Below are 23,170 nucleotides of genomic sequence, written 5' to 3' on the forward strand. Positions count from 1 at the left end.
TCAAATAGGAAAAATATATATTAAAAAAACCTGTTGAAACAGATTAGCAGTTTGATTACTTTAATGTGGTGGCAAAGGATCATGGGAATCAACCACTCGAAAAAGTTGAGTTGCTATTTAAATCATGTACTGTTTTTACAAATAGGCCTAATAGTAAGGACTTCGTTTCGTTTGTGATTAATCATTATTTCCAGGTCGTTTAACTGGGTTTGCAGGATGTTAGCGACCCAGTAAGGCAGTGCTGCGTTACCTGCTCATCAACTCACTTTACACTGGCTACAGGGCTCAACTTCCGTGTTGTGCACCTGTGGCACAGGTAGGCTATACACCTGCACTGCGTCAATTGTTCATAAGTGGATACATCTTCGATGATCAGGGCGCATTACTAAGCTGTCATTGTTGTGTAGCACTGTATCGACGGTTTGATCTAAAAAGACGAGGCTTGTCCCACACCTTAGCATGACTGAGGACAGAGGAATTTGCGATTTAGCTGTAGTGTCCTTACAGGATAACGAGCCAGAGGCCGACATGGAAGACCGGGAGAGTCCTGCCTGCCATCAGAGGAAAAAAGACTCAAAACAACCAGAAGACACTTCTTACCATCGGTTAAACGGAGGAACGGATAACGTTGACGAAAGTGGACACGCTGTTGCTTTAACATTAACCAACAATCCAAAGTCCGACGCAGATCCCTCTTCCATGACCTGCGTTGACCACGACTCTGAGTTGGACTGGTTTTGTAGTTCCGAGGGGAAGCTCATATGTTCTCACTGCGCCATTGTGGGACCGTGTCAGGGTCATACGGTAACACCACTCGGCACTCAAGCAACAACAGTGAGGGTGAGTGATGTTTAACAGTATAATTTCAGAAGTCACATTGTTATCCTTCTGAAGAAGCTTTGATGAATGAGGGAGGATGGGGCGTACATTTAGACTACTATCACAATGTTTCTTATTAATTGGCTGCACGTATTGCAACAGGTTTTATATTTGGTGCTTGTTTTTATATAGGCTAATCATAATTCTCTCAACAAAGGGGCTGAGACAACCTGAGGCAAGGTTTTTGCAACATCTGTAGGCTTCTGTTTGTCATTGACACATAAAAAGTCAGAAACATGACAGTATGTGATCATGTGATGTGTGTATTCCTCATTGTCAGAAGGTTGGCTATCATTAAATACACATTCATAGGCTATATATGTCATGATCATGGATGATAAATCATTGAGGGTAGATTATGTCATAGTCATTAGGACTGCATCAAATATGCACACAAAAACTGGAAATACTAGTTTATGCTGACATTTTAAGGAAATATGTTGAACTCATGCTTTGGATTACTCAGCTGAAAAGCAAGCTCCCCCCAGCATTCCTGCCTTTTGACCTATACAATGCCCATCATTTTCAAATCTATTCATGAAAATATGTAGCCTAATGTTAAGTGTATACCGTACTCCAGCATCAATGGATGGTCCACACTCACACTATCAGATCAAAGTGTTCTTGTACATCGTATTGAATAACAGAATTTGGGGCAAGGGACAACATTGCTTCTAAGTATTTCTAGTAATCATGAGGATTTCTGTCAGCATTGTGCCTCATCTTCATTCAGTGTCTCAGGCTATGTCACATGCGGTGCATAAATCAGTCAATAAATAGCTGAGCTATTAATGAATGAATGCATTTGTCCATGTGTACAGAATCAGCTTGTGGACATCTGTGAGAAGATGCAGATGCAAGCATTACGGATTGAGCGCTTTATCAGCCAAACTTTGTCTGTCAAAGAGAAAGCTATACAGGTAAGAGCTCTGTGTGTGTGTGTGTGTGTGTGTGTGTGTGTGTGTGTGTGTGACTGTGTGTGTGTGTGTGTGTGTGTGTGTGTGTGTGTGTGTGTGTGTGTTTCATGACTAAGACTAGGTGTGTTTGAATTTGTATGGATTTTAATTCCAGTGCAATGCATGCAAATAAAACGCCTTGTGATGCCTCCCACAGCACTGACGATGGTCTTACTTCACAGAACAACAGAATGTGTTTGAGAAAGGATGGCCATTTCAGAAGCACTATTCATTCTGGGCATAAAACATAATACAAGTCTTTAGTTTGTCGACATTTGTCCGGGTGTGTGTATGTCCACTTGGGAGCCCACAAATTGTCTAGATTTGCATTTGTGTGGCGGTGCATATGTAAACTATTGGGTTGATCTGCTTCAGCCCTGCACAGGCCTGGGCTCAAACCTACACGTTTGCTGCACCTTGTGTTGGTGGATTGGCTTACGAGGCCTCTTTGCTAGCTGGCCCATCTACCAATACGAAGTACAGCAAGTTGGGTGCTGGTACTTGTCATCGCCGCATGTCCTGAAGTGTCAAAGGGAGGTTTCCTTAAAAACGCTCACAACACTGTGGAACTGATGTCATATAAAATACACAGTTAAACAGCAATAGAAATGACCTATACAACAATACTGTATAAATACTGAAGTTTAAAACAAGAAATGCTTAATGTACATTTTGACTAACTATTTTGACCTACGGTTTGCGGTTTGACCAGAGGGGCCGCACCAGAGTCTGGTATTTGGTGCGGAGTCAAGCGGACCGAGACCACCTCTTTTTGGCGGTCTCGGTCTGCTTGATTTAGACCCCGAGAGCGACTGATGCTTTCACACCAACGAAAACGAACCGAACTAAGAGCTTTTGGTTCGAATGGATCGTTTGATGCGCACCAACTGCTGTTGGTGTGAAAGCCCCCTAAGTATAGTTTGCCATGAGCAGAGATTCATGATATGCTCGAGGCAGAGAGGGGCAGACTCATACCCAATAGTGATTTCACCACCACTTTCGTGAGGAGTTGAACAGCTGTATGGCCTCTTACATGCCTGAAATCCAATCAGATTGGAGTTAGAACGTTCATTGTTATGTCTTCTAATCGGACATCTACACAACAAAGCGTATAGGAATTTGGCCGTGATGTCCACTGCCCACCCAAGCAAGCTTATTCAACAACGCAGCTTCTTACCATGGTAGAATAGAAACAATACATTTTCATCGCAGCCTCCCTCATTCTGTTTAGTTTGATCTTTCTTCACCTCAAGTCAAAAGAAAGCTCACTCAAAGTTGCTTGTGATTGATAGATATACAAGAGTGAGAAAACAAATAAATTTCAAAATTCTAAGTATGAAATTATCTCAAAATACATTTCAATAGACTAATGTTCTCTACAAACAAATTAAAAACACATGATGTTTAATGCCCATTTTCGGAGGGCGTTTTACTTACCACACACTTGCTGGCTGGCATCGCTCACTGTGTATGTGTGTGTGTGCGCGCGCATGTACTGCATATCTATGCTTTGGTTGAATTTCTTCTGGGTTCTGCTGACTGTGTGCAGGCTGACGCGAGTGCGGCGCGGGAGCGCGTGCTGGCCCAGGTCAGCGCGGTGCGGGAGGCCCTGGACGAGGAGGAACAGCACCTCCTGGAGGCCGTGCAGAGAGAGCAGGAGCGCGTGGAGCAGTGTCTGCTCACGCAGCGCGCTCACTGGAGCCAGGCCCTCACCTCGCTCTCGAACACGCGCACCAACCTGGTGCACACGCTCACAAACTCACAGGATGCAGAGCTGGTGGTGAGACTGCAAGACACTTCATAGCTCCCACAGATATTAATACTGAGTAGATGTCGCCTTGACTACTGCTGTTGTTCACAAGAATGAAAGCGTTAATTGTCAGTATATATACTGTATATAAACTGTGTGTGTGTGTATATATATATATATATATATATATATATATGCATAGCTCCTAGGACAATAGAAGAAAGCACATCTTTTGCCACAAATACAAAGGGAAAGTCTAGAACAGAATCTGGAGAGAGAGAGAGAGAGAGAGATGTACATGTGGTAGTGTCAGGATGATTCCTTACATATCACACAGTGACAGAACTCAAAAATGTGTGCATGACAATATGTAATGAATGAGCAATGGAAAACGAGGGCAGTACATTTGGCAAGATTATCTCATAATGGTCGCTCACTTTGGTCTAAGGGTACATGATAAATTTGACTGGGTAGAGTCGACGTATTGTTTGTATTAGGATATTTGTCTGGGTTAGAGGAGAGATGAAGGGTTATTCAGAGTTTAATAAAGCTGCATAAACTGATGTTTATGCCATGGTAGTTTGTACCTACATGTCAAAGTGCTGAAAGATGATTTATTTGAAATCAATCCAGAAAATCATGAGAATAATTATGATAATGGTGGTATTGATCATATTGGTTTTGTTTTCCAGACATCCAGTCAACAAATAAATGAAAGGTAAATAACGATTGTTTTGCTGAATGCATTACATTTATTCAATGTTTTTAAGGCATTAAAGGACTTTTGTCATTGAAACACCATCAGGGAAAAGTCACATGCTGAGCTTGTGAAAAGTTACTCATTGATAGAGTAAGTCACCTGACATTGTCTGACCATGTACCTGTGTCCCTGTATATATGTGTGTGTGTATGTGCGTTCATGTGCGATATGCATGCGTGTGTGTGTCTGTATGTGTGTGTGTGCATGTGAATGTGTGTGTGTGTGTGTGTGTGTGTGTGTGTACGTGCGTTCATGTGCGATATGCATGCGTGTGTGTGTCTGTGTATGTGTGTCTGTATGTGTGTGTGTGCATGTGAATGTGTGTGTGTGTGTATGTGTATGTGTGTGTGTGTGTGTGTGTGTGTGTGATTAAGGGTGGAGGAGGCCGAGGGAGTGGGGGAGCCACGTGACACTGAGCAACTGAATCTCAGCTCAGACTGCAGCGACAGCAGACTCATGCAGGGCCTGTGGGCCAGCGCTCTTCTCCTGGGGCCCTCAGGTTAGTCAGAGGCCTACACAGCATACCATACCATGCATATCCCATCTTCGCCAACATGCTGCTAACATGAAACATGGCATTGATAATCAAGTGCTCCCATACCCATGATTGTTTTACTGTTTTTACTGTCCTCTTCCTCCTCCTCTCTCTCACACACTCTAACACTCTCACTCTTTCATCTATCTGTCTGTCGATCTGTCTACCTACTAAGTAGGCCATCTATTATCTATCTATCTTGGTACGCATACCTCTGCATACCTCATCGCAACAGCATGGTGGTGTGATATTCCTGTCTTCTGATATTGACTGGGTTTCCCAAAATTGTTAAGAAGCTCTTAAGTGCTAAGAACTTCTTAGGAGCGTTGTAAGAATGTTCTAAGAACGCTCCTAAGAAGTTCTTAGGACTTAAGAGCTTCTTAACAATTTTGGGAAACCCGGCCATTCTGATTCCAGTACTTCTACTTCCTTAATACATTAATAATAGTACTATTACTACTACCATTACTACTAGCAGTAGTACTATTACTACCTTTAATACCTTTAATCAAATAGTACTACTCCTCTCTTACTGTAAGTGCTTAGAATACAGTATCAGCACCAGGTCCTAGGTCACTTCGGATCACGGAACCCAGGGAAGGACCGGAACACATGAAAAACGTTTTCAAACTTGAAGGGCCTCCTTGAAGGGCCAAACTTGAAGGGTCCACCAATCACATCTTTTTTGCGCTGACAGTGCCCTCAATCTCATTTTCAGAGCACTTCGGTCAAGTGTTTATTGTTGCTAGGTTACAAAGATTAGGTCATCGAGAAGTGACATTGACAAGTCCAACGCTGTTTCTAAAAGTAGATTTCAACTTTCAGCGCTCTGAGCGCTGTGGGAGAAAACGATCAGTGCCGAGGGCTTTTTTCCGCCGAGGGCACTGAGCGCTTGCCTTGAACGCTGAGCTTCATAGGATGTGTAGAGAAAATAGCCGTTGTCAGTGCAAAAGATGCGATTGGTGGACACAGGCTCTAATGGTGTAAATGACTAACGTTTTGACACATCACAACTACATGGCCACTTTTTTTTTGGTACGGATTATTATTGATGCACTTACAGTTTGTGAATTAGCTGAATGGAACCCCAGCTATAAACAAAGCTAAGAAATAGACCTCTTCTTGTCCAATTTAAAGTTCACAAGGTCTCAGATCTTGAATTTCCCCTCGGGGATCAATAAAGTATCTATCTATCTATCAGATCTTAAGATCTCAAAATATATTTTTTCCAGTCAATGTATTCTGATTCCTTTAGGAGAAACAGGTATGATCTCAATCTATGGGTGATACCTTTGATAATACCTTTCATCCTTTCAGCCTTGATTAGCCTTCTTTATCCAGTGATTTTATACTCGTGTTGCTTTGTTTCGGCTGTTCCAGTTGCTTATGTTGAACTAAACCTTATTATTTTAAAAATATGTATATATAGGTATATATGTCTGACAAATAAGTAAATGTGAATGCAAAAGCATATGGTAACAGCACTGGTCATCTACCATTGACACTGTAGCTACTTAATCATAAAATATCACTCCCAAATGTCACCAATGATGGCTATATAACCTGAGAAACACAGGCTATCCAATATCACATACAGTAATAGCAGATGGTGAATGACACCTAACTATGCAATAAAACTAACTGACCTTCCAGTCCAACATAAAATCATCAAATAATGATTGCTAAAGTAACGTTAGAATGAGGGGCTTTCCACTCATCTAATGTGTTTTATTGCTCACCCTCTGTTTCCAACAGGATATGGCCTCTTAGGTGTTTCCCTAGATCATAATGAGAGAAATAACACAAAACAGCAAGTACATTAACCTTAGCGAGGGTTAAGGATGGAATTTAAGAGTGTGCATTTTTGGGGGGCCAAGAGTCAACCAATTTACTTTTAAAACAGTTCACATTGTTCGTTTTATCTCTCCATGGCATGCCATCTATAAATCGTCAACTCCCTCATTATTTTCCCTCAGACACTTTACTTTCCCTCTCTTTTTCCTATAATTTTTCCTCTTCACTATTTGGCCTCTGTAAGATTTGTAGTATATCATTTTCGTGAATCTAACTGGAATCTTCTCTATAATCCTATATCTAGCTCATGGGCCTGCCAACCTGCGTTTCCAGGAGCGTTCGGTCAGTACCATGCTCTCCCTGTCCGCTGATGAATGCACGCTCACCTTCCTGCCTAAGCGCGCCCGCCAGTCCCCTCCGTACGACCCGGCCCGCTTCGACTGCTGGCCCAATGCACTCGGGACCCTGGCCATCTCCTCGGAGACCCACAGCTGGGTGCTGGATGTGGGCCAAAGTGCTGCCTACAAGGTCTCTCCTTTTTTGCACTTCAGGATTGCTTCACTGTCCCCTTTTGTCTCTGTTCTCTTTCTTTCACTCCCTCTCTTTTTCAAGATCTCTGTATTTCACTGTTCACTGTACATTCCATGACCGTTTTATTTTCCATGTTGATTATTTTACATAAAAAAAAACGATTTTCTATTTTCTTTTTCAAACTAAGTGGCATATGAGGAAAAACTTTTCCAGGTAACAACATCCTCTCCCTCCTTTCTCCTCTTCCCACTCTCCTCCGTCTACCCTATAGGTTGGAGTGTGCTATGCCAGCATGGACCGCAAGGGCTCGGGAAACGGTGCGCGGCTGGGCTACAACGACCGCTCCTGGGTGCTGTCGCACTACGAGGGCGACTTCACCTTCTGCCACGCCGGGCGCCACACGTCTCTCCATGTGATCCGGAGACCCCGGCATGTTGGGATACTGGTGGACTGGCCCAGCCAGACACTTCTGTTCTACGACCCGGACTCCTACTGCGTCCTGCATGCCGTCAGTCACCACTTTAGCTCCCCCTTGCTGCCGGCGTGTGCCGTCGCTGACCGCAGTGTCACGCTGCTGCATTGACCAGAGCAGGGCAGGTGGACAAAGATGGACACGTAGCTCAATTTATATGGTAAAACGAGAATGTAAGGTCTGCTTATACTGTAAGTATTTCGCTGCTGCTGTGCAAGAATCGTGAGCTTATGCTGGAAGGGAGCTGTGATGTGGCAACATCCTGACCTCATAGGGGTCTAGTTGTCCACCCAATCCTGTCCCATCTCTCTCCTCCACCTGGTTGCTGTCACTCTCAACTGTCCTATAGGTAAATGTACCCCCCCACCACCACACACACACACACACACACCTTTTTAAATACTTTTTAGTCACTCAGTACTTCTCATATTCTCTTGCTGATTCATCCCAGCATTTGGATTAATGACCAATCATAACCAATAGCTCTTTCAATGTACATATGAAATTGCAGATGTTGGCAAGACATCACTGAAGACTACATTTCCCTAAAGCCACCGGTGTGTTTAGCATGTTGATTGACAATGTTCATGTTTTTCTTTCTTTTTTTTTTTTTACTTCAAGCCATTACTCTTACCAGAGATTACTGAATAATCATGTTGGAACTCATGATATATCCTGCATGCCACACATATTAATGCTGATTATGATGTTGATTACTGAATGATTAGTGTCGATGATATTTTGTTAATGCTGTTTTTGCATTATTCATCAATCAATCACCTGAAAGTATTTATTTTGATTGTAGCCTACTGCCTATTGCGTATTCGGTGTAGTTATGATTGTGTAGAACTAAGTATGTTTTATGTGGTAACAATCTGTGAATTCATTGAGAAAATGAATTCTGTTTTTCTAAAAAGAAAATCTCATGTTCACCTGTTATTCTAAAAGCAAAATATAGAAATGTATATTTATTTCACGTTATTTAATAATGGCATTATTTAAGAAACTAAGCCTTTTAGTTTTTCTGTCAGTACCATGAGACAATAAAAGAAAAGAAAATGAAAGAAAACAACCAGCAGATGTCAGTGCTGCTTGAAGGCATTGAGAGGCTATTATGAGTCACTAGCCTGTCTAGCGCCTACCACTTCTCAAATGAGACCTTGTCTGGCAACCAGACGTTCATTTTCTCGTATTTGAAAAAATGCCCAGATGCGTTCATTGGGCGCCACCGATGTCTATCAAATGCGTCTGTGCATAGCTCATCATGGTCTTGCTTTCTCCACTGTTTTGTGATTGGTCGCCAACATCAGGCGAAAATTTGGGTGTTCGTTTCCAGACTACCTTAGCTGCGTGATTGAAATCACTGCGCAAGGCAGGATGGGAACACCCAGGCTAAGTCATTACAGGTTTCAGGTGGAAAACTGCACACCGCAACTACAGATCTGTGATGAAATCGCCACCACCAAATCCTTATAAGTGCAATAAAGCTGTATGTGTGATCTGCAAAGTGCAGAGGTGTATTTGGTCTTTTTGGTTTGTGTCTGGTAAACTGATTTATATACTTTTAATGCTGTTGCATCATTAATCAATCACTTGAAAGTATGTATTTTGATTGTATTGCTTATGTGTAGTTATGAAATAGCAATTTCTATGGAAGTGCAAATGCCTTAATTGAGAAAACTATTGAATAATTATTGAGAAAACTATGACTATGACTACTATTTGACTACTACTATTGACCTGAGCTTCTGAATGAATGATTTTATTATCAAATTATCCAGACATTATTGCTCTAAATGTGTTAATTACATTAATTACACATTATTCTAATTTTACTTTTTTCCTCAGTGGCTTTGGTACATTTCTCATATCAGAATTGAAATTCTTCAAACTGCTTGTTCAAACTCCATATCATTTCACCTGTGCCCATCATAAACATAATCATTTACTACATCCAGTCACTTGATTGTGTACAAATGTCTGTAGTTTGTTACATTTTCAATTGCTTGTCATGTTGGCCAAATGCTCTATTCTGGTCCCTTACAGAATAATAGTATTCAACAAATTGGCCTTATTTCATCGCTTGAGTCATTACTTGCAAATGTGTCGAACTAGCTATAACTAAGTTGTCATAGTCTGTCTAGTATATATATATATATATGTGACCTGACAGACAGGAACGTCAGGATGTATAGAAAGTTGTACACTGAGCCACATTTTTCATTTTTCATTTGCGCAATGCTGTAAAAGACTTTATACTATGTCCGCCTGCAGTAAAAACTCTGAAGCATATCTTATGCAATCAACGCTCACATACATTAATGTGTAACAGTGTAGTTTTGAAATAGCTATGCTACACAATAGTGGTGCCTTGTGCATTGTTCATCAGAAATGTAGAGTAAACTGCATATTGACAACAATACAAAACAGTTTGATCTCAATGACACAATGACATAAGGACTTGTGCTTTTTGATTGCACTGACAGTTCCGTATACTTCCTTTTGAGACAGAACAAGCATTTTGGGCAAGATGCATGCTTTTACATTATATGGTAGGCTACAGTTTGCACTATACTTTTTTGAGAAATGCAGTACAGTACCCAGCAGCAAATTAGATGTGTTGCCACTAGGAGGCGTCTAGATTTCTAGCCTAGCAGTACAGCTCAGTACCATGAGAAACCAGTAGACGGGAGTAGAACTGAAGGCATGAGAAAGCATGAGAAAGTATATCATGAGTCAGTACAGGTTTCATGTCGAAAACCACACACCACAAATACAGTTTTTCTCAGTTTCCTTGGCGCCTTTCTCTGATTAGAAATTACATTCTCAAACTGCTTACTCAATCTCCATACAATATCTGCACTAGTCCACATCATATGCACAATTCTCATGGATTTGAACAAACAGCAAATGTTGTACATCCATGCAACTGATCGTGTACAAATGCCTGCTGATTTTTTACATTTTCGATTGCTTATGTCATGTTGGTCAAAATACATTATGTTGGTTCCATGCTTCCATGCTATAGTCCTACCCCATAAAATAAATTCACCAAAGCGTCTGAAAAAAAAAACAATATTAAATAACAATTACATGTCCATAACAAAGTTTGAACAATTCTTTTAGAGAAAAGGTTTGTTAATTCCATGTTACTTATCTCATTAATTCAGAAACACAATCAATAGTGATAATAGTTTTCTCAATAGTTACAGTTTTTCTCAGTCACGTTGGTGCTTCACTATTAACATATGGACAGCAGTTAGTGCATTTCTCAAAACAATTAGCGCAAACTGCTAATAGTGCATAACCTGCAAAAGCACCTCACTTGCTCAAAATGAAACAGTCCATTCCTTAAAAGCACATCGAGTAGGCCTACTGTAAGTGAGTACAAGACACTGAATACGTACGTTTCACATTTTTTCTGTAGGCCTATAGGCTCTTCTATAGCATTGTGACAAAAGTTGACAACTAGTTCAACAATTTTGTATGTAATGACTCAAGCAATGAAATGAGGACTATTAGTTTTATTGGGAATGACTATTCAGCATCCATAAGTTAATTTTGACTGACATGACTTAAGCAAATGATAATGTTATAAAACAACAATACATGTCCAAAAGCATTTGCAATTTGTTCAGAGGAAGGAGAAATTGCTACTGATGCGCAGAAATTACTAAATGTGGAGGTTGAACTAATAGTTGACTGAGAAAATAATATTATGTATATAATATTATTTACATATATTATTATATTACATAATATAATGTAAAATTCAATAGTTCCCACGATGAGTGTTGCACTTCCATACAAATTGCTACCATGTAAATATAATAAGCAGTATGGTTACAATCAAAATAAATACTTTCGGGTGATTGATGAATAATGCAAAAACAGCATTAACAAAATATCAACACAAATCAAATCAGTTCACCAGACACAAGACATCAAAAGACTAAATACATCTCTGCACTTTGCAGATCACTTTCTTGCACTTTGCAAGATCTGTGGTGGTTTCATCACATATCTTCATTTGCGGCATTCACTGCACAGTTCTTCACTTAAAGCCCGCTTTAAAACCTGTAATGACTCAAGGTACTTTCTCACATCCGGTGATGCCATTGACTACCCAAGGGGTATAAGCTGTTTTACAGAGAATGTTGCAAACGTTGGTAACCCAGAAATGATAGGACAGTGATTCTCAAATGTTTCACAATGAGTACCACCTAGTAGAACAGTTGACTCTCTAAATACCCAACCCAACACCACTACTGACCAGCATTAAAATACTGTAGCGTAGACCAATTTGAATATATTTTACATTGTACACACTGTTTTGTATTGGGAGGTTTTTTTTTTTTTTCAAGAAAGATGAAAACTTAAATTTAATGATTTTTCATTATATGTATTTATATAATTTGAAATGACTATTTTGTCTTCATGAAATAGAACATTTCGGAGATTCCCGAAGTACCAGAGAGTCCGCGTACCACCAGTGGTACCCGTACCACAGTTTGAGGACTGATCTAGGACCTTCAAGGATCACATCCTGACAACAGGGCCGGTTTTAGCCTACTACATTTGGGTGGGCTGGTGGTAGACATTTTGGGTGGACAACATAGCAAAGTGGTCAAATTGGATCAAAACTGACATAAACACAAACACAATGAAATTGATTAGTAGCGCTTGGTTCCTCACACATACAATATGCTCCCTCTCATAATAACCTATGGCTATGAGATGTAGCTGCTATTTGTAGGTTATGGCATGTCTCGTTGGCAGAGAAGAACTTTTGCTCTCAAACACTGTCCTCAGAGTCAGTGTACTGACATTTCATTAGTCTTAATGAATTCAGCTCTTTTAAGTATTTGAGAACAAGGTAGGTCACTAAGCAATGACTTCATTTTTACCAGATCAGAGATTGCCATGTCATGTCAGCAAACAAACAACAACAACAAAAAATGTCAGCAAGACAAGGTGGTGTTGGCAATAATTCATCCTGCAAGATTTACACTAATTATTGGCCAGGCACACATGTGGTTGCCTTTGGTAAGCCTCCGAAAGCCAGAACCTTTGAAGATCTGGCAGATTCTGTTGTAACATCCATCATGCAGGCGGGGAACATTTCAAGTGTATTAATTGTTTTTGATGGATATTACAACCTGTCAATAAAGTCTGGCACTCCGACTCAGACTAAACGTGGCAAGAGGACATGTCTCAGTTATGCCATACCTTACACTGACAAGATTTGGGAAAGATTCTTGAAAGATTGTAGTCTTTTGAGTAAAGCTTGAGTGAGGGGAATTAGTTAAAAGACTACAATCTTTCAAGAGTCTTTCCCAAATCTAGTTAGTGTAAGGTAAGCTTTAGGCGGGATATCAAAGACAGGGATGTACCGTTGCCACTGAAATGGGAGAACTTTATGGCAAGTGAGGAAAACAAGGCAGACCTTGCTAGATTTCTCTCTAACCAGTTGTTGCTTCAGGCTCCACAAAACAAAACTGCTGTTGTTGCTGGTGGATTCACTGTTGAAGAGCAGGTGGAAACTTCAACATTTGAGGTTCACTAGTTCACATTCCGAAATTTGACATAAAAGCATAATAGAAGAGCATGTTTGGCGAAGTCTCTGACCAGGGTCCTGAAGTGCTTCGCGGAATCACGCCGGAGTCGACTGCGCAGGCAGGAGTCGGGCAGGATTCCGCCATGCACCCCAAAAATTGCATTAAAGATTAAGAACCCTATGGCCAGGACCGCGCCGAGCAAATTCAATGGGAAAGTGTGAAGTGAACAAGGCAGACCTTGCTAGATTTCTCTCTAACCAGTTGTTGCTTCAGGCTCCACAAAACAAAACTGCTGTTGTTGCTGATGGATTCACTGTTGAAGAGCAGGTGGAAACTTCAACATTTGAGGTTAATATATAAGAGCTGGAGGCTAGACATGAGGCAGATTCCAGGATGGTGCCATTACACCAAGAGCCTCTGCCATTGTTGTGTCTTCAAGAAACACAGATGTCTTGGTTCTGCTTTTGGTCCATTTTGCCAGCATCAACGGTGATAAAGTGGATGAAGGCACCTCGAAGAAACAGAAATTCATCCTTATTCATGCAGTTGCCGCAAAGCTGCTCAGTACCCTGCCTGCCTTCCAAGCTCACAGAATAATTTGTTAACTTAATTAATAAATTTAGTACATTTCCGAGAAACTGGTTTCAGCTGGGACGCTTACGGTCACAAAGTTCAATGACTTTTAGAGGTCACCAGAGGTCAAATTGAGCTTGTCATAGCCTATTGCAGATTTGAATTCAACACACCCAAATTGACAAAGTAAGACTGGTTGCCAACTTTGTCTCATATCACATGATTGGCACTATGTATTCACGTATCGACTTTTTGCTGTGAAAGGGGAAGGATATGTAGACAACATATTGGACAAGGCTAAAATTGGAACAAGAATCAATATGCGCAGGAGTTAAGCTTTGATTCCACCTTAAATATTGCCATTTCTACCACCAGAAGGCAGTGTTGACCTCATTTCCAAGATGACATAGGCACAGCCAGACAAGCAGTAGCGGACGACCAGGCACTTTTCACAGACTTACAGTTTTGCTTATTGCGAACACACCTTTTTGCAAAATGTATTGGCTCATAATGTCAAAACTCTACACACAGCCAAATAAGACATTTACCAAGAAATAGTCCAAATTTTCTTTTTCAACATTTGATACGTTTATGTCCTTTTTGCTGCTAATGGGTTTACGAGACGTGATCACATTCTGTTTTTATTTGTATTTTACAAATATTGTGCAAAGCAGAAAATGTGTAAACGCTATGGTTACACAGTGTTTAAGGTATATGCTACAAGAAGTTTAGGGATTGAGGTGGTCTAAGCATTTGTTACCTCTGCCAAGGAGGTTATGTTTTCATTGGGGTTTGTTTGTCTGTCTGTCTGTCTGTCTGTCTGTCTGTCTGTGTCTGTCTGTCTGTCTGCCTGTCTGTCTGTCTGCCTGTTTGCTTGTTTGTTTGTTTGTTTGCAAGGTAATTCAAAAAGTTATGGATGGATTTCGATTAAATTTTCAGGAAAGGTCTGAAATGACCCAAGGAAGAGGTGATTACATTTTGGGAGTGATCCAAATCACCGTCTGGAGGAGGTAGTTATGTTTTCGCTTGACGGAAGTTTGCGCCCTCTGAGTGCTTTTCTAGTTTTTAGTGTGTAAGCAATGGGCAAAAATGAAAACAAACAAACAAACAAACAAAAATGTAAAATGTTGCAGGTCCACATTTTGTTTGTTTTTTGAGATAGCTAAAATTTGTCCTTCACCCAGTTGGCCACACATTGCTGTGTTGAAATTGACACTCAGGAGATGTGTCATTTTTAACTCATCACTGGGTTGTCAAAATGGCTTAATAAAACGTAAACAAAATAAACAAAATTCCCTTCCTTGTAGCATTTCCTTCAACATCTCACTGTGGAGAGAAGTTCACCTCATCTATAAACATTATTCTATTTCCTCATTATAGCTAGGCCTACATACTTGAGGTTGAGGTCCATCACATTTGATTTGTCACATACAGTACAGAAACGTCAAGATATGAAATATGAGAGGATATTTGGTGCCAATTTCCTGAGCCCATTGAGTCCTCCTTGAACACCGCCACTACGTAGACTTGCCACCTTTCCCCCTCCCCTCTTGTTTCTGCTTTGTTTTGAGTTTGAAAAATGTAACTTGGTGCATAGCCCTTCTAGACTTTTTTAAAAAATCTGAAAAGGTGACAGGGAGCCAGACAAATCTAAGAGCTCATTATGTATAAGTTAATATGTTTGATATGCTGATAGGTGTTGCTTTGACAAGATATTACATCTCTGCTATTCTGAAAATATCTTTTCTAAATTAGCACCCATATTGGATAATTTTTTTTTTTTTTTTTCGAAATCAGTGGAGGCAGTTTTTGTTAGTGTGTCTTTCACAAAATATGATGAGCTATTGCCAATTCTTGTGAAACAAAACTTATCTCTGGTGAGAAAGCTCTCACACCCAGATGTGGATGACAAACTCTAATGCAACTGAAATAAACCGCAAGTGACATACCACAAACTGACTCACAATGATGAAGCAATTGATTCACCAGAAACATTGGCAAACATCAGTCTTTTGGGGGTCATCCCTATGTTCCCCGGGTCCTATGTTCCCCAGGTCCTATGTTCCCCGCTCGGGGAACATAGGACCCTTTTTCAAAAAAAAGGTCCTATGTTCCCCATTTTTCCCCAAAAGGGTCCTATGTTCCCCGGTTGCAATACATACAGGGGATCATAGGACCCTTTTTCTGAAAAAGGGTCCTATGTTCCCCAGGTCTCCCGGGGAACATAGGACCCTTTTTTTGAAAAAGGGTTCTATGTTCCCCGCTGTGAGAAACGGAACTTTACCAGTCTCACCCACTGCATCCCTCTTTGATTGTAAAATGTTTTGTGAGTGGTAGGTAAGACTCTCCTGTGAGGCAGAGTAAGTGAGTATTAGATAGATAGATAGATAGATAGATAGATAGCCTACTTTATTGATCCCCAAGGGGAAATTAAATTCAATTGGCTAATACTTTAACTGTGCATTGTTTGTGCTATTTTTGTTGGTAAAATTATTATGACCGCCCTACAGCGCAGGTTTAGTCAGATTTTTTTTTTTTTTTTTCGTGCGCAATTGTCCGTCAAGGATTCCCGGGACCGGGGTGCACGAAACTTGTTGGACATGTTGGACCACCTTTTTTTGTATGTTGGTCTTAAAGGACCATATCAACCCATCCCATAACCACTCATTTCATGTATAGAGCCACCTAGTTAAAAATGAAAAAGCAAAATTGAGGCATTGTAATTGCAGGTATCTTTGGTTGACAGGTTCAAAACTGCACAGAAAATTACGACACCCTCTGAATAAGTTTTGTGTAATTGAGGGACCATACAATAAATGAATATGTGTACATTTAGCGACTGTACACTATGCACACGCACGCATAAACACATAAAGATACATGCACACACATGCAGGCACACACACACACACACACATAAATAAATGTTTTCCTTAAAACACAGGGGCATAAGTATTTGACTCCTATGTTAAATTCCCATAGAAGCAGGAAGATTTTACATATGTTTTAATTTTTAAAGGCCAGTTATTTCATGGATCAAGTTTCCCTTTGCCTTTGGAATCAAAATAGCCCTACATCACCACATAACTCATTGAGCTTAATGCAAATCAAACAGGCTAATAGGCCTAGGCTAACTGAAAAAAAACACCATGCCAATCTCTAGGTATGGTGAAGGGTATGTGGTGATGTAGGGCTATTTTGATTCCAAAGGCAAAGTAAAACTTATCAGGATGCATAGTATCCTGGATCCATGAAATAACTGGCCTTTAAAAATAAAAACATATCAAAAATCTTCCTGCTTCTATGGGAATTTAACATAGGAGTCACTATGCCCCCTGTGTTTCAAGGAAAACATTTATTTATTTACGATAAATTCTTCATTCTACCCTCGTTACGGGGGTCCAGTTGAGTTGGCGACGGATCAAAACGAAAAACAATGGTTCCATGCTATGCTTGTGGGTCTACATGCGCACCAAGTTTCATGCACCCCGATCTTTCAGTGGCCCGGGACTTCTTGACGGAAAATTGCGCATGTGAACCCCCCCCCCCCCCCCCCCCAAATCTGACTAAATCTGACCTACCCACCGCTTCGCTGTGTGGCGGTCATAATAATAGACTGGGGAACATAGGACCTTTTTTAAAAAAAAGGGTCCTATGTTCCCCTCTTTGTATGGGACCGGGGAACATAGGACCTTTTTTTAAAAAAAGGGTCCTATGTTCCCCCGGTCTCCTGGGGAACATAGGACCCTTTTTTTGAAAAAGGGTTCTATGTTCCCCAGTCCCATACTAAGAGGGGAACATAGGACCCTTTTTGGGAACAGTGGGGAACATAGGACCCTTTTTTTAAAAAAGGGTCCTATGTTCCCCGGTCCCATACAAAGTGGGGAACATAGGACCCGGGGAACATAGGACCCGGGGAACATAGGTACGCTCCCGTCTTTTGCTATATCTTTTACCTGCCTTTCACACAAAAGTTGTTGTGGCTGTGAGGCGACAGCACCTTGGACAGCAGCCATGCTCATATCCTTTCAGTTGTGCTTGGAACTAATAATTAAATACTAATGAAATAATTCACCGATTTCCTTAACCTTGTGACATTTTCCTAGCCTCATTGACACCACACCCTTCTCAACTGACTCGACTGAAAGTGGGTCTGGAAAGGGTTCAATAAGACTTCCAGCAGGGGTGTAACTAGCAGTGAAATTGAGCTTGGGTAGGCTACATTCAACTCTTACGAAATTGTTCCAGAAGTGCCGCAATCTTGTAAACATTTTAAACGTTTTAAATGCAGTTGAATACTCAGTTCCAGAAAATGGCAGATTAGCCATTGTAATTGTGGGGCCAGATTTTAGGAACATTGGAAATGGGGGTCAATGGCCTCTTGGCACACAGACCTGCAGAGCAAATCCCAAATTTGCCAAATGTTTGAGTGGGTTTTCCCAGGCTACATTTCCCCTCAAGGTCATAGAATAGTGGTTAAGGGTGTAGGACAGCATGTGACCGCAGCCAAGATTAAGAAAAGACAACCACGGTAAGCCTTTATGTTAGTCTGGTTTTCAGCATACTAAACTCAATCTTTTAAGATTGAACATTAGTCTGGGGAGGCTGAGCTTTGTTTCTACTGCACTTCGCGTCGCTCAAGTTTCGTTATCGTCACACCATCGGCCAATAGCGTGCCAGGACTAGAGTATGGCCGTTTCTGATTGGAGCCAAAGGTTCTGGCAGTAAACAGAGGAGATGGATCAGCTGTTTCCAGCCTGAGCTGCCAGGCGAAATTCAAATTCCCCGGAAGTTCAGACAGGGTTCACCCAGCCTACCTTTATGTCTGACTGAAGGCTTCTCTTCAAAGAGGAGGATATAATAATAATAATTAAAAAAAAGATCACTGCAAGGGGTGATCAGTCACCTACTGGAGGATTATAGGGCACTAAACATAGGCTACTAAATTAGTTCAAAGTTCAAAGTCTACAACGTAATTTCCCGCTATTAGCTGCGGCTTAGGCCTACATTGATTTTAGCAAAAATTCTTCAGCTATACAGTAGGCTAGCCTAGATTAATATAACAGTTAATATGTTACTAATACGGTTTTGTTTGCATAAAACACAGTCCTGCGGCTTATACAATGCAGCTAATAGGCTACACAGGAAATTACTGTTTAGTTTAAATGCATAAGATAGGCTAAGCACTTTGCTGTGCACATTTATTTTTTAAGGCCCTAAATGTCAGAAGTGTACGCCAAAGCACGTCTTATTTCCAAAACACAAAACTCATACTGGTCTTTGATCTTTAGCCTACTTTATGTTGATAATGTACCTATGATAACATAATGTGGAGATTTACCAGCATGAGCGGAAAATTACCAGTAGGCCTATGATGCTTTCTTGCTGTAATGTACACTGCAATTCAAAGCACAATGTCAGCACTTGTTTGACTTGTTCCGAAGATCTGTCTGTCTGAATTCTTGTTTACTGTTTGTCTTGTGTTTCAAACTGGGGATGTACAGTTTTAGATTTTTTTCAGTTACTCAACAGAGTTCTGTAAAACCTGAAACAATGGGGCCATGTTCATTTTTACTCAATTATATTTGTTTCCAAAGCACAATTAGTAGGCTAACACGTAGGCTAATTGGCACACCTTTGAACAGGACTCACTTAGACCAACAAAATATAAATGTAGGGGTTGGAGTTCGAAGGAAATAGAATATGGGAGCAGACATGGGAATAATGCACTACTCTCCCAAAAATACCGGAGCCACACTGAAGATGTTTTGAGACCATTAAAATCCAATGGGATGAAACCATTGCCTCTGTACTGCACATTACACCCGGGCCACCCTAGCCACTACACACACACACAGTGCCAGTACAGAGTGATTCAATAAAATAAAAATAACAGAATATTATGACTAAACTTCACCATGTTGTGACTATACAGAAGTTTCCAGGAAACACCCTTGAGAGCAGGGTTATAGTGGTAAAACTAGAAAATGTAATTCCATGGAAGGAATTACCATTGCATGTAAATGCAAAAAGGTTGCTGACTGTGTAAAACATTCCTATTAGGTCTATAGTTAAAAAGACAACTAGGCTACACAGAAGAATAGATAAATAACAATAACCCAATTACATTTCCACTGAAATTACTTGGAAAGTCACATTTAAAAAGTGATTTATGAAAATGCACCAAAATTGTGGATATAGGCTATTATGGAAAATAACTCTTCATTTATTAGAATTTAAGACTGAAATGAAGTTGGCAACTTCAAACGAGTTGCAAGAGCTGACACTTTAGTAGGCTAGCCTACAGTGAAACGACTGGTAGGATAGCTTATATAGCCTTCATATCTACACTAATGCAGGTTAAAAGTAGGCCATAGACTTAGACACCATTCGAATACGGAATACAATTTCAAACAACGCCAATCAACTATGCAGCAACAGGTAGGATATCTAGCTAGCAAATGTAACGTTAGCTTACAGTAGGATATTTGTACAGGATGAGATAGTGTTCTTCGAAGTGTCTCCAGGTGTGTGATTGTCCTAATAGGAATGTACAAGCTGACGAGATGGTTAAAAGTCCTTGCAGCCTACCCGACGTAGCCTGGAGCAAGTTTGGTTGTCGTTAGCTAAATACAGTGTTACAGTAGATTTACGTTGACGTTAGGTTAGATTGTCTTTAGCTGTTGATAACGTTACCGAGAGCAAACCGGTTACTGTAACGATAAACAAATCAAGTTAGGAGTAGCCTAACAGGAGACAAGACGATAACGTCCTGGTTTAGGCTACAGCAGCTATGGCATGGTAGAATGTTTTCATAGCTGTTATAGTACTCAGCACGCAGCTACAGTTTAATGAGTAGCCTAACATTCAGGTTGCAGCGGTGGCATGGCTCTAGTTTGGATCAAAGATCCTTGATTACTGACAGCTGAGCACTGACGTAACAATTAGTCTTTGCCGCCAAAGGATCTCAATGTAAACTCTATGGGAATTTTAAACTCTTTTATCGTAAATATCTCAAAAAGTATGAAGTTCACAAATGTCAAAAATACAATCGTCAAATCTCCGTTACAAGATCTTTGTAGGAGTGCTTGAATGACGTCAAACGGTTAAGTGGTTTTAGCGGTTTAAATCGTTGATTTTGGTCGGAGGAAGAATAATTATCCCGATAATAATAAAAAGAACAGGGATAACAGTACATTGCATTTACATGCAATGTAATAAGAGGTGGGTAAAATTTGCTCACAGTAAGGTGGACTGCTCCATGTGGTAGGCTATCTGATTTTTTAAAAAGGCATTCAACATGTTTTATGGTGGTGGAAGTTATATTCTCAAATGTTTATAACAATACCAGTGCTATTAAATTGTTCCTAAGTGTTGATGACTAGGCCTATTGTGAATGTAACAGTGTGTTTTTTTTATGTTAAAAGGTGCAATTGGTGAATAAACACTTTTGAGAGGTGGATAAACTCTATTTAAGAGTATTCACAAACAGCTTAAATAACCCAGGGTGCTCACACACATCCATTTTCAATCATTTATATGTAGCTTTTGCTCTCAAAATGCTGTTAAGAGCAATGGGGCGGCACCTGTGACACATTAAATCAATTAGGCACCAAAACGCATTAAGTAGCCTACTATTTCTGTCTAGGGTTTAATGGGGGTGACTTTTTAAAGCCTCTGCATGTGCTTCCCCATATGGGTAAACCCAAGTTTCACATCCCAACGAATTTCGGTAAAGTCTGCTGAAATGGCTACTTACAGAAAGGGCTCAAAAGTCCTAAATCCTCTGTTGGTTTATGAGTGTGGAAATTGCATTGGGCCAGTGCTCCCAAGTTCCCAATCTCTAGTGCATGCTCTCCATGGGTCATATTTCACAGCTCTAAACAACAGTACCTGAAAGAGATGCTCCCCAATTCTCTATTTGCTTAATATGATATGGGCTTTGGAACTTGCTTGGAAACATAATACGACAATGAAAGGAATATAAACGCACTTCTGCTTATTTACCTACAGTACAGTGGAAAGAGAACATCCTGTACCCTAGTGCATTGATCCTAATGGAAAAGATAGAGTCGAAAAATAAACGTGGTGTATTATAGTTAAATATCAGAGACAGAGTAAGAAAAGCAAGATTGATGTCTTGGAAACTACGGTAAGATTTTGCTTTTATGAAGGACATCATTTCTTGAAAACAACCCCCGAGATGATAACTGGGGACATCCCTACTGCTTAAGTGGTTTCCCCGGGTAAATTAGCAAATGTCATTTTACTGGAAGAGAAAGCAACAAAGTCACTAAGCCACTTCAAATCTCACTGATGAGTCATGACCCAACATGCTTGAGTGGTGTAGAAGCCACTTAAGGACCAGAAGCAGCTTAAAGACTGAGGGAGGGGTCTTCACGCCACTGAACAGATTGAGTCTAGTAGTCTGCCTGTTGTAGCCTACTTAAATGTTGGACCCACCATGAACAGCTCTGTTCTTTTGTGTATTCAGATGGCAAGTGCGCACACGCACACATCCAATTCCTCATTTCTTTGGCCTCATGGCTATGTCTACAGGACAGATGTGCTATATGTGTTTATTACACAATGTAAGCACACAGGCATGTTTATATAGCTTTCTCTTGACATGCTGGCTGAGACACATTACACATTATAGGCCTACGATGTTAATGTGTCACGTCTACCATCCCACCCCATTTTCCAGCTTATTGTATTTTTTGATGTGAAATCAGATGTGGGTACACCTGAATACACACAAGGGCGTTCAGCCAAACTAAAAGTAGAATGACGTGGGTAGGCTACGCCTGTTGATGTTTCCAGTGCCATCATGACCGAGGCTACTGCAGCAACAGTGTTGGAGTGGGCTCTCTAAAGAACATAACCAGAATGACAGCAGATAATTCAGTGGCTGTTAGCCTAATATTGTAGCTTTACCATACAAGCTAAATACAAACATAATTATACGTTAATCTAACAGGAAGCTATGCTACCTACAGTAATCTGAAAATAATCGATAGTTTCTCAAAGGGAAACAAATGCTCTTCATAGTTCTTCCTGGTTCCATCCCTTTATTGCTCTTTGCTTCCTGAAGGGTTCTCAGTAAGGAAATCAATCATAACTAAAATTCCATTACATCAAAAGCAAAATTTGACACTAGAAAGCATTCCATGAATGATTATATTGGTAGGAAATACCCACAAGCCAGACAGGATATTCTACCATGCGACACATGACTCGCATGTGGCCGGATCAAATTTAATCTAACAAAGCTTTTGTTTAATTGATGAATATGGGTGAAGAATTCCCCCATTCATCATTGCAAATGTCAGTCCAAGGAACACAATACCTCACTGAAATCG

The 23,170-nt window shown here is 40.5% G+C and overlaps 1 protein-coding gene across 1 annotated transcript; it reads left to right on the forward strand.

Annotated features, from left to right (window-relative positions):
* Positions 1-229: 229 nt before the first annotated feature.
* Positions 230-9,618, forward strand: bspry (B-box and SPRY domain containing). The gene is made up of 7 exons (XM_062554967.1): positions 230-840; positions 1,701-1,799; positions 3,385-3,615; positions 4,278-4,303; positions 4,720-4,844; positions 6,979-7,202; positions 7,477-9,618. The coding sequence occupies exons 1-7, from the start codon at positions 460-462 to the stop codon at positions 7,786-7,788; spliced, it is 1,398 nt and encodes a 465-aa protein (XP_062410951.1). The 5' UTR covers positions 230-459; the 3' UTR covers positions 7,789-9,618.
* Positions 9,619-23,170: the final 13,552 nt, after the last annotated feature.

The sequence above is a fragment of the Sardina pilchardus genome, chromosome 14 (genome assembly GCF_963854185.1).
Source record: "Sardina pilchardus chromosome 14, fSarPil1.1, whole genome shotgun sequence".
Lineage (NCBI taxonomy): Eukaryota > Metazoa > Chordata > Actinopteri > Clupeiformes > Clupeidae > Sardina > Sardina pilchardus.

What these genes read in the sequence shown, in the direction of transcription:
- bspry (XM_062554967.1), top strand. Translation starts at nt 460, where the DNA reads ATGACTGAGGACAGAGGAATTTGCGATTTAGCTGTAGTGTCCTTACAG. An exon ending in CTCAAGCAACAACAGTGAGG is followed by an intron (nt 841 to 1,700) that starts GTGAGTGATGTT and finishes CCATGTGTACAG; the next exon opens with AATCAGCTTGTGGACATCTG. An exon ending in GCCAAAGTGCTGCCTACAAG is followed by an intron (nt 7,203 to 7,476) that starts GTCTCTCCTTTT and finishes TCTACCCTATAG; the next exon opens with GTTGGAGTGTGCTATGCCAG.